This window comes from Triticum aestivum, chromosome 2D, assembly GCF_018294505.1.
Source record: "Triticum aestivum cultivar Chinese Spring chromosome 2D, IWGSC CS RefSeq v2.1, whole genome shotgun sequence".
Classification (NCBI taxonomy): domain Eukaryota; kingdom Viridiplantae; phylum Streptophyta; class Magnoliopsida; order Poales; family Poaceae; genus Triticum; species Triticum aestivum.
The window spans coordinates 589,298,149-589,313,142 of record NC_057799.1 but is presented as its reverse complement, the minus strand read 5'-3'; the positions used below and the strand labels follow the sequence as shown (position 1 = coordinate 589,313,142).

Here is a 14,994-nt window from a genome sequence, read left to right as displayed (position 1 = left end):
CAAACTATTTCAAAAGTGATATAATTTATTGGTTAATATAATATACTTAGACCTTACACAAATGAATTGGCCACAATGCAGATAGGACTTGATCATTCTGTTCAACAATAAACCACAAAACATACTTAAAATTCATCACAAATCTCCTTCAGCTTCTTGATCTTATCAACGTACCCATGTTTCTGTTTGAGAAAATCTGCAATAATATACTCAAGTTTTTCTTCTCTTGCTTCAGTTGGTCCCTCTCTCTCATCACTTGGTCTCTCTCTAGCACCACCCGGTCCCGGTCTTTCTCAGCCTTTACCCTCAGGACCTGATGTAGATTGGCACAACCATGGTCTGCCATCTTATTCTTCTCCAGCTCCTCTTTGAGATCGCTAAGTGATAATCTTGCATTGCCCAACTACGTGAGAGCATCCTCCTTATCAGCCACCAGTTTAGCAAAGTCCATTTTGAAAAATCTCAGCTCTTCCTCCGTCCTCCTCTTTTCTCCAATTAACATGCATTTTTCTTCAGCATTCTTAATATTCTGTCTCAGCTTCTCGTCATACATGCTCCATAGTTCTCTCAGGCAGAACTTCGTAGCCATTGACCACTCCGGGTCTACCCATTCCACATAGTTACATTTCACTTCTTCCTACAGTATGAAAAAATATGGTCTCAATCATATATGCACAAATGCAATACAATTACATGCAATGCACTAAAAATATGGTCTCAATCATATAAACACAAAATGTAGCATGCAATGATATACATATATATATATATATGGATCAATTAACTACAAGTATATGCTATTATGTGCTAAAACAAATATTAGATCGTAAAAAAAACAACATAAATACGGACTTTGTAAATGCACAAATTAATTGAAATTGTATGCAATTTTGGGCAGAACAATGGATTACCGCGAAGTAAATCGAGCACGAGGTAATGTAAACATATATTTACAGTACGGAACAACATACCTTCTGACCACAGGCAAGAAAACGTATGCCAGTGTCCAAGGAATCAAAAGCAACTAGCCTGACGCAAGGTTCTCGATGCAGACAACGAGAAGACAGATCGTGAGCAATGCCACTCCATTCATAGCAAGGGATAGTCGTAGGAAGCTAAACGAAACAACATAGATAATGCACAAATCAACGCCCTGCGTTAAATACCGGAAATGAAGAACCCTAACCCTAAGCCTAGCACTATTTGGAGATTATATAGTAGGAGCGTACCTGCAGGCTAGTCACGGATTCGCCATCCGAAGAAGAGCTCGACTCGTCGCTCCACGAAACCATGGCGTAACGTGACCGGCGGCAAGACGTGGATCGGTGGTGGTGGCGGCGGCGGCGGTCGCAGTGGATAGATAGAACGCGCGTGGAGATCGTGAGGGAAGAACCGCCCTGACCAGGTGGCCAGCGCGGCCCATTTAAACAGGCTGTAATAAAAATAAAAATTGTTAAATGGGCTCGGCAATGGGAGCGGCCATGTGTCGCGCCGTCTAACGGCATCCGTCCCCCCCCCCCCCTCCACGTCATCGCGACAAGCGGCCCGAGTTACACTACAAGCCATAAAATGGTGGGTTTTTCTTTTCTTTATGAGGGGAAAATGGTGGGTTTTTGGTACGAAGTCTATACTATAGACCAAAGTGAGCTGGTATCTTCTATATCTAAATGGTGGTGAACCAAAGGAGTGAGAAAATTTTAATTATCACCACACATAATTACATCTTCTATATCTAAACAACTAGCCACCACTAACCTATTTCTCTTAACATGCAAGTTTGCCACCTCGTCATTCAACATGTATGGAGAAAGGTCCACCACAACATGCAAACAAAATATTCCCGCAACAACATATACATGTTACACGTAACCATTTCTCTATGAATATATTGCAAAACATTCCCGCAACAACATGCCGGGTATCCTCTAGTTTTCTAATATAATATAACTACAGTGGACAACACAAAAGATGCCATCATTATACAATGGCTAAAATGCTATCCATTTTCCATGATTAAAGTCCCTAGTGACCGCCTCCTGTTTAGTCCATATATGCTACAACCACTATCTCAAGGTACTGGCCTCTTGCAATAGTATATATCATGTATCATGTATGCAGTAACACACTGTAAACACCTCACTATTAGATCACTGGATTCATCCTAACATAACTTTAGCAACTGTTCTACTCTTCTTCGCCCACCACGCTTCTGCACATGATAACAGGAAAAGTTAATGAATGACAAGTTAAAAACAATTATAACCTACAATGCATACAAAAACTTACTTCTTATTAGTTTGCATTTCTTGTTGCGTTTAGTGTGCCCTAGCAATTTGCATGCGCCGCACCTGATTCTGATCTCGTCGTACGAAAGTGGCCTACCATTTTTCGACATAGGGCGGTTCTCATCTACCTTAGTTGCACCTTTCGTTGATACTTTAATAGGATCATGAACTTCAACTATGTTGCCTTCACCATCGTCTACATATTCAATTGCACAAGTACTAAGATCAGCCGTTTTCTTACTCAAATTTTCCTTTAGCTGATCATACTCATGGCTCTTAGCTATCACGGTCTTCAAACTCTCCTGTAACTGATCCCACAAAGTTGAGTGTTTGCATGCTGCATGCATAGCTTCTGAAGCCAACACACTGACCTGGCTATATTTCATTCTTTCAGCTGCTCCAGTCCATCCAAATCCCAACAGATCGCTTGTGCGCCTGGCGGGCAGTCCCAACCTTGCGTCTTTCGTGAACCGCACAAGAACTAAACACTTTGGTATTTCAGATATATTCAAGTACTTCAGTACATGGAATATGTGCTTGCAAGGTAGACCCTTTCGAATCATTCTTCCGCAGCCGCACCTTATAGTTTCTGCGGAATTTACTGGAGTGTACTCCACCCAAAAACGGCTCTTCCGGTTATTCTTTCAGGCCACGATGTACTGCTGTGATCCGTCTCCGAGCTTTATTTCTACAATCTCCATGCCACCAATTTTCCTAAGATCAGCTTGCAACATATAGAAGTTTGTTGGAGTGAAGACGTGAGAAGCAGCTATCTCGAGTTCCCTCGAGCTAGTAACTGGCACCGGTAAACTCTGTGAGGCCGTGCAATCATCTCGTGCCTCATTCTCACGGATACGTACAACGGCGTTCTCATAGTGCAAAATCATATCCACCAGGGTCATTTCACCGTCTAGGTGGAGGTGAAGGCATGAGTTTAGACTTTCACTCCTCTGGTTGTTTTTCATGCCAAGCCAAAAACCCTCTGTCAGATAAGCCGCGGCCCACAGTCTCCTCTTCTTATACATCCGTCTCAACCATGTTACTGTTTTTTTCGACCGCCATCTTTTGGAAAACGCGTGCCATCTCTCCTCAAACGTGGCCGTGGACGTGCTGTAGTACAGAAGAGTTCGAAACTCCTTCAAGGACTTGTGACTGGGGTGAATCTTCATATTTTTTTCTATATGCCACGTACATATACGGTGCCACACGTCTGGCAAGACTTGGCGAATTGCCTTGATCATCGCAGCGTCGGCGTCCGTGATAACACTCTTCGGCATCTTTTGACACATGGACCTCAAAAAAGTCTCCAGCAGCCAGACATATGTCTCTTCGGTCTCGTCCGAAACTATGGCACAAGCAAAAATAGTGGTCTTCCGGTGATTGTTAAGACCAACAAAGGGTATGAATGGCATACCATACCGGTTCATCTTGTACGTGCTGTCAAATACAAGCACGTCGCCGAAGTCCTCATAGTCATGACGAGACTGGGAGTCACACCAGAACATCCTATTCATATGTCCTTCCTTATCTAGCTTGTACTCAAAAAAGAAGCTAGGATCCCTCTGTTTCCTACTGACCATGATGCCTATGACTATGGCAGCATCACCTTTTGAAAGCAGCTTCCTCTTCTCCCTGGCACAAAGGTTGTATATTTCACGCCTGGTAAAACCAACACCGCCATACCATACATGTTTGCTGATGAAGGAATCCATCATGTCGTGAATTCTAATCCCTGCAGCTCCCATGGACAGTATCTCAGCTCTCTGGTACTCTTTGATTTTTCTGTGGGACCAAAGAAAAGGTACCTCGTCCGGTCCTGCCAAGATATGGCTATGCTTGTCCTCAAAACTATCAACATACCAAACCCCACGCTTTTGGTCAAGCTTCACGGTCAGGTGCGCTTCGCAGTGGCAGCGTGTCTCGGGTCTAAGCCTACGGCTGTGTCCTTCCTCGGTTAGCAACCTGCTGTCACGTTTTCCTTGTCTGGAACAAACAAACCGCCTATAACGCATATGACGTGACTCGGTTTTGCTATACCTGACCCTATTCTTTCTAATGCTGAAACCATTATCTCTAGCATAGCTGTTGTAGAAATCATACGCAGCCTCGTGAGACGTAAAAGTCATTTGTATTATCTGCATGAACATATCCCTCTTATCATCTATACTAGCAGTATCTTGGACATTCTTTTTCCCCTCAACTTCTGTCACCTACACAATCATAACATAGCCATGAAAACAGTTTTCTATGGTATAACATTACTTCCATACAACATTGATTACATACATACCTCACTCATGATGACCGACGATTGTGACTCCCCAGAATCAGGTGCAGCTAATGATTCGACATCAAGGCCTGTCTCCGCGTCGGATTCACCGTAATAGTCGTACGCATTATGACATTCGGAAATGAGCTGAAAAATATAACACAAATACATAAGTACTTATCATATAATATTCCAGGATTAATTCAATTTGCATGCATGCCAACAAAAAATTCCACTTCCATACCTGACTAATGTAATCTTCATTCGAGATCTCCGAGTTGTTTTCCTCACCATCATCATGCTCATTGTTTTCCTGACCATCATCATGTTCATCCATCTATAAATTTTCAAAATATAATATTGTCGGATGCCACCAAAAAATTACAACATGATAATGCCACTCACATTAAGATCTTCCAATACGTTCCCATTCTCTGACCTATCTCCACGATCTGAATTTTCATCATCTGACCAATCTTCTATCCAGTCTTTCATCAGTTCTCCAAACTCCATGTCATACATCATATCAGTTAACTCATCGTCCGCCATTTCCTATAACAATTAATATGTATCATCACATGTGCAAACATTATCAATGCTGACATATACAACACCTAGCGCACGATCACGGATGTTAAATAAACTACACCAATCGGAGAGCGCCCCAACCGAGGGCGTTCAGATCGTGCACACAACCGACGCCAACGACCTCTGATCGCCCATGGATCCTCCCCCCTCTCCACACCAAGCGGCGTTAAGGTACGTCCCACGAATCCAGTACGTGATCACTTTGGATCACGAGAAGCAGCGCTACCCGTGATAACATGCGCCGCCGGATTCCTAGCCCACGGCACCAGTCGTGATTATTTTGGATCGCCGGATACCTAGGTAAGCCGCCGCATCAAATAACGGAGCCGTCGTGCACACAACCGACGGCAACCGACGCTAGGTTAACCCTAGAAAGAAGAAACCCACTTTAGCCCGCGTGATCACTGTGTATATCACGACGAGCAGCACTACCAGAACAAGATCTGTGATGGCCTGGACTGCCAGAAAGCTAGGTTGCCCGCCCGCTAGGTTAACCACTACGACGAAAACAGCGGCAGTTCGTTTGATGCTGCCGCGAGCGAGACAAACGTGGGGAAACAGGATGCGGTACCTGCGAGCGCTGGAGGTTGACGACGGTGCCGCGCGCGCTCTCGGACGAGATCGCCGGTGATAAGATCGCTGCCGCCGATATTCCTACAGAAACTCACCAGAATGATGGAGGAGCTGCGTGAATGATGGAGCTGCGTGATTGATTGAGCTGCGTGATTGATGGATCGGCCGTCGGCAGGTCCTACCTGGTCGTGGGGTCGTGTCATCCTTTTTTTCAGGATGTCACCGTATACATACGTATGGGTCATACGGGTTATACGGGGCTTGGATATGGGCTACGGGGCTTGGATATGGGCAGCGGCGGGCCGGAGAAAAAATAGATGGCGGGGGTCAAGAATACCCCTAGGAAATTGAGTTAGGGGGGTGCACCGGAGCAAGGCTCGAGGCCGACACATGGACGAGGAGGCTGGACCATGGGAGACGCTTACCGGAGTACCAACGCCTCACCGTCCCAACCAGCCCAAGGAACGTGGCCGCAGCGCACCCTGAGGCCAGTGGTGGCGCATTTTATTGGTTCCGAAGATGGCCATTTTGAACCAATAAAATCCACCTTTTGTGGAAAAGGAGGAACAACAATTCAATACGGCCATCTTCATAGTCACAAAACTCTCAAGGTCCCTGTGTGTCAAGCCTTATGGAGAAATTGCTAGGCCTGATTCCCTCATGGCCTCATCTACTACACAACACAAGATTCGACCATTCAAAACTCCAGAGTCTTATTCAGAATAGTTATCAAGAATTTAGTGAACTTTGTTAATGTGATATATTTCACTTCCCTCAAATTTATCGCCAGTCAACCCCAAGTGTTCGTCTGTTGAGTGTGAGGTTTGAGTATCAGCTTCATGAACGCATAAATCGTCTATACGCAGTCAACACGGCCAACATTTTTGTACTGGCATGAGGGAATCTACTATATCTAAATAGGAGCTCCCCACTACCTGATTTCTCTGCGCTCTCATGCATCCACGTCATCATAATTTTTTCCAACCGTTTGATTGATCACAGGTGGCTCAGATCTGTAGCGTAAGTGTTGATGCCCCCGTGCCCCGCGACCCTCCTGTTGGCTCCTCTGTCGTCTCCTCGCCTCCCTAGAACACGCACCTCCTTTCCTTTTCAACTTCCCCAATTGATGGGCCATTCTCTTCTCCTTCCATCCCTCCCTGCCAATCCCCCGATCTCCCCATCATAAATACAGATGAAACGGATGGTGGCATGCGAGCATCCGGCTTCATCACCTGTCAAGGAATTTTACTGCCCATCTCCTTCCGGAGACGGGACGAATTGGAGCCCACGCCGCCACCATGAGGCGGCTGCATCTTCTTCCTTCCCAGCGCCGGCGTCACGCTGGAGCAACACCCCACCGAGCACCATGGATGGCATCTCCACAACCGCCCCTATGATGAGGCACTGGCCGTGGACGTGGAGTTGCAGGCGCTCCTACACGCCGCCGCCGATGAGCTATCCCACCTAAAATTTGCAGGGACAGAGCGTCCAAGAAAGTGCTATCCGTCAGCATCTGGCCGTGAGGCGAAGCGGGAGACGACCCGTCGCCGTTCGCAAGAAAAAATCCATGGTACCTGCTCCTACTTCCTCTCCTTCCTTCTTCCTACTTAATTAGATGTTCAGTAAGAAATTAGTTCATTGACTGCGAGCTAGGCTATATGTTATCTGTAGATAACCCTGTTTCGTTTTGTAATTGAGAAAAAAGATGGTGACGCTCCGGACATTCAACCATCGGCAAGAGCCTTTATACACCTATAAGGCTGAAGAGTATACCACTCCAGCTGGTATCTTTGCAATGGGTTCCTATTCTACTAAATCAAGGATCATAACGTCATGTATCAGACATAAAAAACTTTCTACAAGGAGATGGTGTGCAGTTATTTTGTTCAAGTGAATTTATATTATGCTAGAGTATGTATGTGTAATTTTTTTAATTTTTTTTTTGCAGTTTATGGACGCTGATGGGAAAGTTTACCTGGACATTGGGAGGACTCCGGAGGAGCAGCCTAATTAAAAAAGAGTCAGTACTACTTTTGATTCTACATTGTGCTGAAGGTATAACTAGCTGGCTGTAAGGACGGTTAAGGTAATCAACGATCTGATGATTTTGAGTGAAGTAGATATCTGAATCCCATTTGCTTGAAATCTCTTAATTTGCATGTTACTCTATCTGAACCCTGCATGCCTTATTAGCTATCACATGATGCACTCTCTCCTCCCCGTTGCACTGGCGAGTGAGCAGGTCGCCATCCCTTACACACGATCCAGCCGTCGCCCGCATCGTAGGCATTCTCATTGTCACACACTTCTTTTTTGCTGGTTGGATATATAGATTTGTTTGGATGATTTAAACTTTGATTATTCTTTGACTATTTGTTTTGATTTGAGTAGTAATACCGACATGTTGTCTACTCAAATTAAGTCACCCACTCTCATGTTGTTTGTGCAGATCTTTGTTTTGTCATGTCGACAAGGTAGTTAATGAAAATTCAAACAGGCTGCAAGTGAGGTGGACCAGTGAAATCTTTATAATGTAATCAAAGAATAATCCCATCTCCATAATGTTGTTTCTACATATGTTATGTTTTAGTCATAATTTTAAATCTGTGATTTAAAGGATATTGTTTCATGTAATAAGAAGCTAAAACATATTGTACAAGCTAATGCGCGCTCGCGCGTCCCAGCACTCGGTTTCCGACAGTCCCATTAGGAAACTGGGGATGAGGATTAGGCGGCATGATTAGTTAAGATAAAAGGAAAATTCGGGCAGGCACCCCTGAAAATGAAGAGGGGCGTGTGATTAGATCTGATAGAAGGAAAATTCGGGCGGGCCCCCCTGAAAATGGGGGGGGGGGGGGGAGTGATTAGTTGTTCACGTGAAGGCCTCTTGACTTGGCTTATCGATCCCAGGTGGTGGGTCTTCCTTCCTACGATGATGTTGCCATAAGAAGGGATTCGCTCGCTAGACCGCTCGGCCGCGAAAGAGTCTTTTCCTATACAAGCATGATTTCTGTAATCATACATGTTAATATACGTAAATGTTAGAGATGTGCTTCTTTCTCATTATCAAGTTGTTTTATACACAGGAAGTTAGTACAACAAACCAGAAAAGCAAAGACGTGGTAGGCAACATCCCAAGGAGCAAAGTAACAAATGTTCAAGTAATTTGTTGGTGAGAGTGTTATTTGGGTGTGTTTCTCACGTAACAAGCTCTCTTAATTATCCTATAAGTTTCTATTGTTTCATGGTTGATTTCCTTGCCTTGAATACCTAGCAGTATAAATATTTTGGCATACTTAGATATAGTATATTGGTGCTTGCAGTTGAACTCGGCAACAATGACACATTATCAATGCCATTTCTTTTCACATTAAGGGGCTCTATATAGTCATTTTCGCTGCCATCCACAACCAAGAGCTATCCATTTTATATAGTCATGTGTTTTTTAATTTTAGCAAATTTATAAGCATAAATTACCGCAGCAACGCGTGTATATGATGTAGCATGTCATGCAGAAGCATTGTTGACAAGTTTAACAGTTAGATTTAGTACTAACATTGACTTCACTTGGAAAAAACAACAAAACTGTATTGTTAACTGGCACATGTGTGTTGCATTAAGACCTGCATTAAAGATAAAAAAGAGTACACTGGATTAAGTTTATTTAATTGTTGTTAGCGAATTCACCATGCAAAAGATTGTTGATCAATAATAATAATAAGAGGTGTACATCTGAGTGCTGCGCCCCAGTGCATCTGGTACCAGAAATTAAATAACAGAATTGCTTGAAAAAGAGAGATAAAACATAGTGCATGATTAGAAAACGTGTAAATTTAAGCAGGTAATAATCTGGACTTTGTTGAGCCTTTTTATTTCATCTCCTCAAGCACTGACTTCGATTTTTTTTCCTTTCTGAAACCGCCATCAAGGCTGGCATCTGATTGCGCAGCTGCAGTGAGATACTCAGGGATTATACCATGAATAGTGGACTCAACATCCGAACTGAGTGAGATTATTTCCTATCTGGCATCTTAGTTCGCTGCATAATCTAACTCGAGCCTGGTGATGTTGACGGCAAGCCCCCCAGGAAGAGGGTTCCTGCGAAGGTGATGTGGTATGCTCCTATAATACCACGGTTGAAACGTCTCTTCAGAAACGAAGAGCATTCCAAGTTGATGCGATGGCACAGTGAGGACCGTAAGAAAGACGGGAAGTTGAGAGCACCCGCTGACGGGTCGCAGTGGAGAAAAATCGAGAGAAAGTACTGGGCTGAGTTTGCAGCTGACCCAAGGAACGTATGGTTTGGTTTAAGCGCGGATGGCATTAATCCTTTCGGGGAGCAGAGCAGCAATCACAGCACCTGGCCCGTGACTCTATGTATGTATAACCTTCCTCCTTGGATGTGCATGAAGCGGAAGTTCATTATGATGCCAGTTCTCATCCAAGGCCCTAAGCAACCTGACAACGACATTGATGTGTACCTAAGGCCATTAGTTGAAGTACTTTTACAGCTGTGGAATGGAAACGGTGTACGTACGTGGGATGAGCACAAACAGGAGGAATTTAACCTGCACGCGTTGCTGTTTGTAACCATCAACGATTGGCCCGCTCTCAGTAACCTTTCAAGACAGACAAACAAGGGATACCACGCATGCACGCACTGTTTAGATGCCACTGAAAGTATATACCTGGACAAATGCAGAAAGAATGTGTACCTGGGCCATCGTCGATTTCTTCCGGCCAACCATCAATGTCGAAAGAAAGGCAAGAATTTCAAAGGCGAGGCATATCACCGGAAGAAGCCCACCATGCGTACCGGTGATCACGTACTTGCTATGGTCAATGATTTACACGTAATCTTTGAAAAGGGTCCCGGCGGACTAGCTGTTCCGAATGACGCTGAGGGACACGCACCCATGTGGAAGAAGAAATCTATATTTTGGGACCTACCCTACTGGAAAAACCTAGAGGTCCGCTCTTCAATCGACGTGATGCACGTGACGAAGAACCTTTGCGTGAACCTGCTAGGCTTCTTGGGCGTGTATGGGAAGACAAAAGATACACCTGAGGCACGGGAGGACCTGCAACGTTTGCACGAAAAAGACGGCATGCCTCCGAAGCAGTATGAAGGTCCTGTCAGCTACGCTCTTACGAAAGAAGAGAAAGAAATCTTCTTTGAATGCCTGCTCAGTATGAAGGTCCCGACTGGCTTCTCGTTGAATATAAAGGGAATAATAAATATGCCAGAGAAAAATTTCTAGAACCTAAAGTCTCATGACTGCCACGTGATTCTGACGCAACTACTTCCGGTTGCATTGAGGGGGCTTCTACCGGAAAACGTCCGATTAGCCATTGTGAAGCTATGTGCATTCCCCAATGCAATCTCTCAGAAGGTGATCGATCCAGAAATCATACCAAGGCTAAGGAGTGATGTGGTGCAATGTCTTCTCAGTTTCGAGCTGCTGTTCCCACCATCCTTCTTCAATATCATGACGCACGTCCTAGTTCATCTAGTCGATGAGATTGCCATTCTGGGGCCCGTATTTCTACACAATATGTTCTCCTTTGAGAGGTTCCTGGGAGTCCTAAAGAAATATGTCCGTAACCGCGCTAGGCCAGAAGGAAGCATTTCCATGGGCCATCAAACAGAGGATCATTGGGTTTTGTGTTGACTTCATTTCTGGCCTTAAGAAGATAGGTCTCCCTAAATCACGGTATGAGGGGAGACTGACTGGAAAAGGCACGCTAGGAGCGGACTCAATAATATGCAGGGATGGGCATTCTTGGTCTCAAGCACACTACACAGTTCTACAGAACTCTACCTTGGTGACCCCGTATGTCGATGAACACAAGAACAGTCTGCACTCCAAACACCCGGAGCAGTGCGACGACTGGATTACATGTGAACACATCAGGACTTTCAGCAGTTGGTTGGAAACACGTCTCAGAGGTGACAACACTGTTTGTGATGAGCTGTACTCGTTGTCCAGGGGACCATCTTTGACTATATTGACTTACAAAGGATACGAGATAAATGGGAATACATTTTACACGATCGCCCAAGATCAAAAGAGCACCAACCAAAACAGCGGTGTCCGCTTTGATGCAGCAACCGAGAGGGGAAAGAACACATATTATGGTTACATAGTGTACATATGGGAACTTGACTACAGACATGATTTTAAGGTCCCTTTGTTTAAGTGCAAATGGGTCAATCTGTCAGGAGGCGGGGTACAGGTAGACCCACAGTACGGAATGACAACAGTGGATCTGAAAAATCTTGGGTACACTGATGAACCATTTGTCCTAGCTAATGATGTGGCACAGGTTATCTATGTGAAGGACATGTCTACCAAACCGAGAAAAAGAAAAGATAAGGAAGCGAATACATCATACGATGAGCCAAAGCGCCACATAGTTATTTCAGGAAAAAGAGACATCGTGGGAGTGGAGGGCAAGACAGACATGTCTGAAGATTATGAAAAGTTTCATGAAATTCCTCCCTTCAAAGTCAAGGCTGACCCAAGCATCCTGATAAACGATGAAGATTATTCACGGTTACGGCGCAATAAGCAAATGACACAAGCGAAGAAAAAGTGAAGACTTTCTCCCGCAACTATTATGATGATACCATGCCAACTTTGTAACAGACGAGTATGATACCATTGTCCGTTTTGTACACGAAGTGCGTCCAGTTTTTGCCGTAACCCTCTCAACTTTCTTGCACATGCTATGTGGATGAAATGATGATACCATGCCAAATTTCAACCTTTTCAGAGTTCATTTGAAATTCTTTTCAATTTCAGGGTCTTATAGCTCAAAATAATCAATAAATGCATGAAAAATAACAAATGAAGTCAGAAAGGGTTGAAAATTGATGATGTGGCTTTGAATGGTGCATTTTGAACACACAAAAAGTCATAAGTTCAAATAAGTTTTAAAAAATGAAATACCTTTGTAACAGACGAGTTTCCGTACGAAATTCTGATACTTCAAAAGAGATTGTCCGTTTTGTACACGAAGTGCATCCAGTTTTTGCCGTAACCCTCTCAACTTTCTTGCACGTGCTATGTGGATGAAATGATGATACCATGCCAACTTTCACCCTTTTCAGAGTTCATTTGAAATGCTTTTCAATTTTAGGGTCTTATAGCTCAAAATAACCAGTAAATGCATGAAAAATGGTACATGAAAAATAACAAATAAAATAAATAAGTAATTAGAAACAAAACAATATAAACTTTAATAAAATATATAAGTAGAAACAAAATAAAATAAACTTCAATAACATAAATAAAATTTATGAAACTAAAATTATCAAAGTATTTTCTGTTCAAAACATTATAAGCAACCTCTAGTATTATTGAAACTAAAATTATATAAAATTGATGCAACTAAAATTATCGAAGTATTTTCTGTTCAAAATCATTGAAAGCAAAAAGAATTTTCATAAAGTAAAAAGAATTATCATAAAGTAAAATGAATAAGTAATTAGAAACAAAATAAAATAAAATAAATAAGTTTTTTGTTGTAAGTAGAAACAAAACAAAATAAATAAAGCAAAAAAGAAAACACAAAAACAGGCAAAAAAATAAAAAATATGCCACCTACTGGGCCACCACGGCCTGAATACGACTAGAAACCCATCGATGGGCCAGGATTCAAGCCCGCAGAAGGCCCAGTAGGCCCATCAGGCATAGCAGTGACAATTAGGCTCGTAAGCCTGCAATGGAGAGGAGCTCGAGAGGGGAGCGGCAGTGGGGCTTATAAACCACTGCGCGCCCCTCTCAACTAGCGAGGTGGGACTAAACTTTCGACGCGGGCGCAGCAGCACAAGGCCTTTGGTCCCGGTTGGTGGCACCAACCGATACTAAAGGGGTGCATTGGTACCGGTTCGTGGCACTAACCGGTACCAATGCCCCCCCTTTAGTACATTTGGGTACATTTTAGGTTAGTTTTATCTATATATGTTCTCTGATTTAGTACATTTTAGGTTAGTTTCATTTTTAGAAAAGTTTTATATATTTAGGAAAAGAAGGAAGAGAAGGAAGAAGGAAGAAGAAGAAAAAGTTTTATATATGCAAAAGTTACATTTTTAGAAAAGTATTATATATCTAGCTAGGAAGATAATGAAGAAGAAGAAAAAGAAGGAGAGGAAAAAGGAAAATAAGAAGAAGAAAAAAGAAGAAAAAGAAGAGGAGAAGAAGAAAGGAATAGAGGAGAAGAAGAGAAAATAGAATATTAGGAATAGAGGAGAAGAAGAGAAAATAGAATAATGTCTTCAATCTTCTTCTCCTCTATTCCTTTCTTCTACTCCTCTTTTTTTTCTTCTTTTTTTCTTCAATCTTCTCCTCTATTAATATCTTCTTCTCCTCTTTTTATTTCTTCTTCGTCTTCTTATTTTTTATCGGATATGTCGTTCTCGATATACCCCGTGTCCCGATAACTTCAACACGAGGGGGGGGGGTTCGACCTACCCCCTCCCTGATAACATTATTTTCCCATGTATGTATGTCGTCGTTGTCGATATAACCCCCTCCCGGATAACTTTGACCGTGATAACTTATACCACGGGAGCACCCCCGGCCCTCTCGCTCGACCAAAACTCTCGAGGACACCCAAACCCTAGAAAAAACGATGTCGGTCTCCTACCCCCTCCCGCCGCGCCCCTACCTTTGAAGCGTTGTCGAGGCCACCCCAAACCCGGAATAAGCTAGGTCTACGTTTGCACTAATATATCCACCTGCTGTCATGTTTGTGTAATAATTGCCATGTTGTAATATTTGCAGAAACAATGGAGCACGGACGAGACGAGGAAGCAGAAGAGGTGTTGGGGGACATAATCTTAGCTGGAGGTGATGTCTGGAAGAACAGGATGAAGAAGCAGGCTATGGTGATCAAAGAGTGGAGGAGGAAAGACAAGATTATGATGGCTCCGGTGACCCAATGCTGGTGCAAGAAGGAGCCCGTGGTGACGGCTCCGGTGACCGAACAGAGTCCGGCCAGGTAAATATATTAGTTAAGCATGTGCTGACTAGCTAATTGATGTATTCATTGTTTTGTTATGTACACATATTAATTAACTCTCGTCTTTCTTCTTTTTTCTAGCCCTCCGGATCGAGCACAACTTCGGTAAAGAGACGAGGCCCGAAGAGAAAGTTGCGCTCGGATGAAAGGTTTGATATCACAGCAATCGCGCGCGACGGCCACCGATTAAACCCATCCGGACAAAGGAAGCATTTGCTACTTAGTGCGGGGTTCTTGTTAGGGACAAGATCC

General features: G+C 43.5%; 1 protein-coding gene across 1 annotated transcript; it reads right to left on the bottom strand.

Moving 5' to 3' along the window:
- Nucleotides 1–403: 403 nt before the first annotated feature.
- On the bottom strand, nucleotides 404–5,791 carry LOC123055988 (uncharacterized). Its single transcript, XM_044479771.1, has 5 exons — nucleotides 5,714–5,791; nucleotides 4,960–5,106; nucleotides 4,799–4,867; nucleotides 4,576–4,701; nucleotides 404–637 (listed from the first exon to the last, which is right to left on the bottom strand). The coding sequence occupies exons 2-5, from the start codon at nucleotides 5,101–5,103 to the stop codon at nucleotides 404–406; spliced, it is 573 nt and encodes a 190-aa protein (XP_044335706.1). The 5' UTR covers nucleotides 5,104–5,106; nucleotides 5,714–5,791.
- Nucleotides 5,792–14,994: the final 9,203 nt, after the last annotated feature.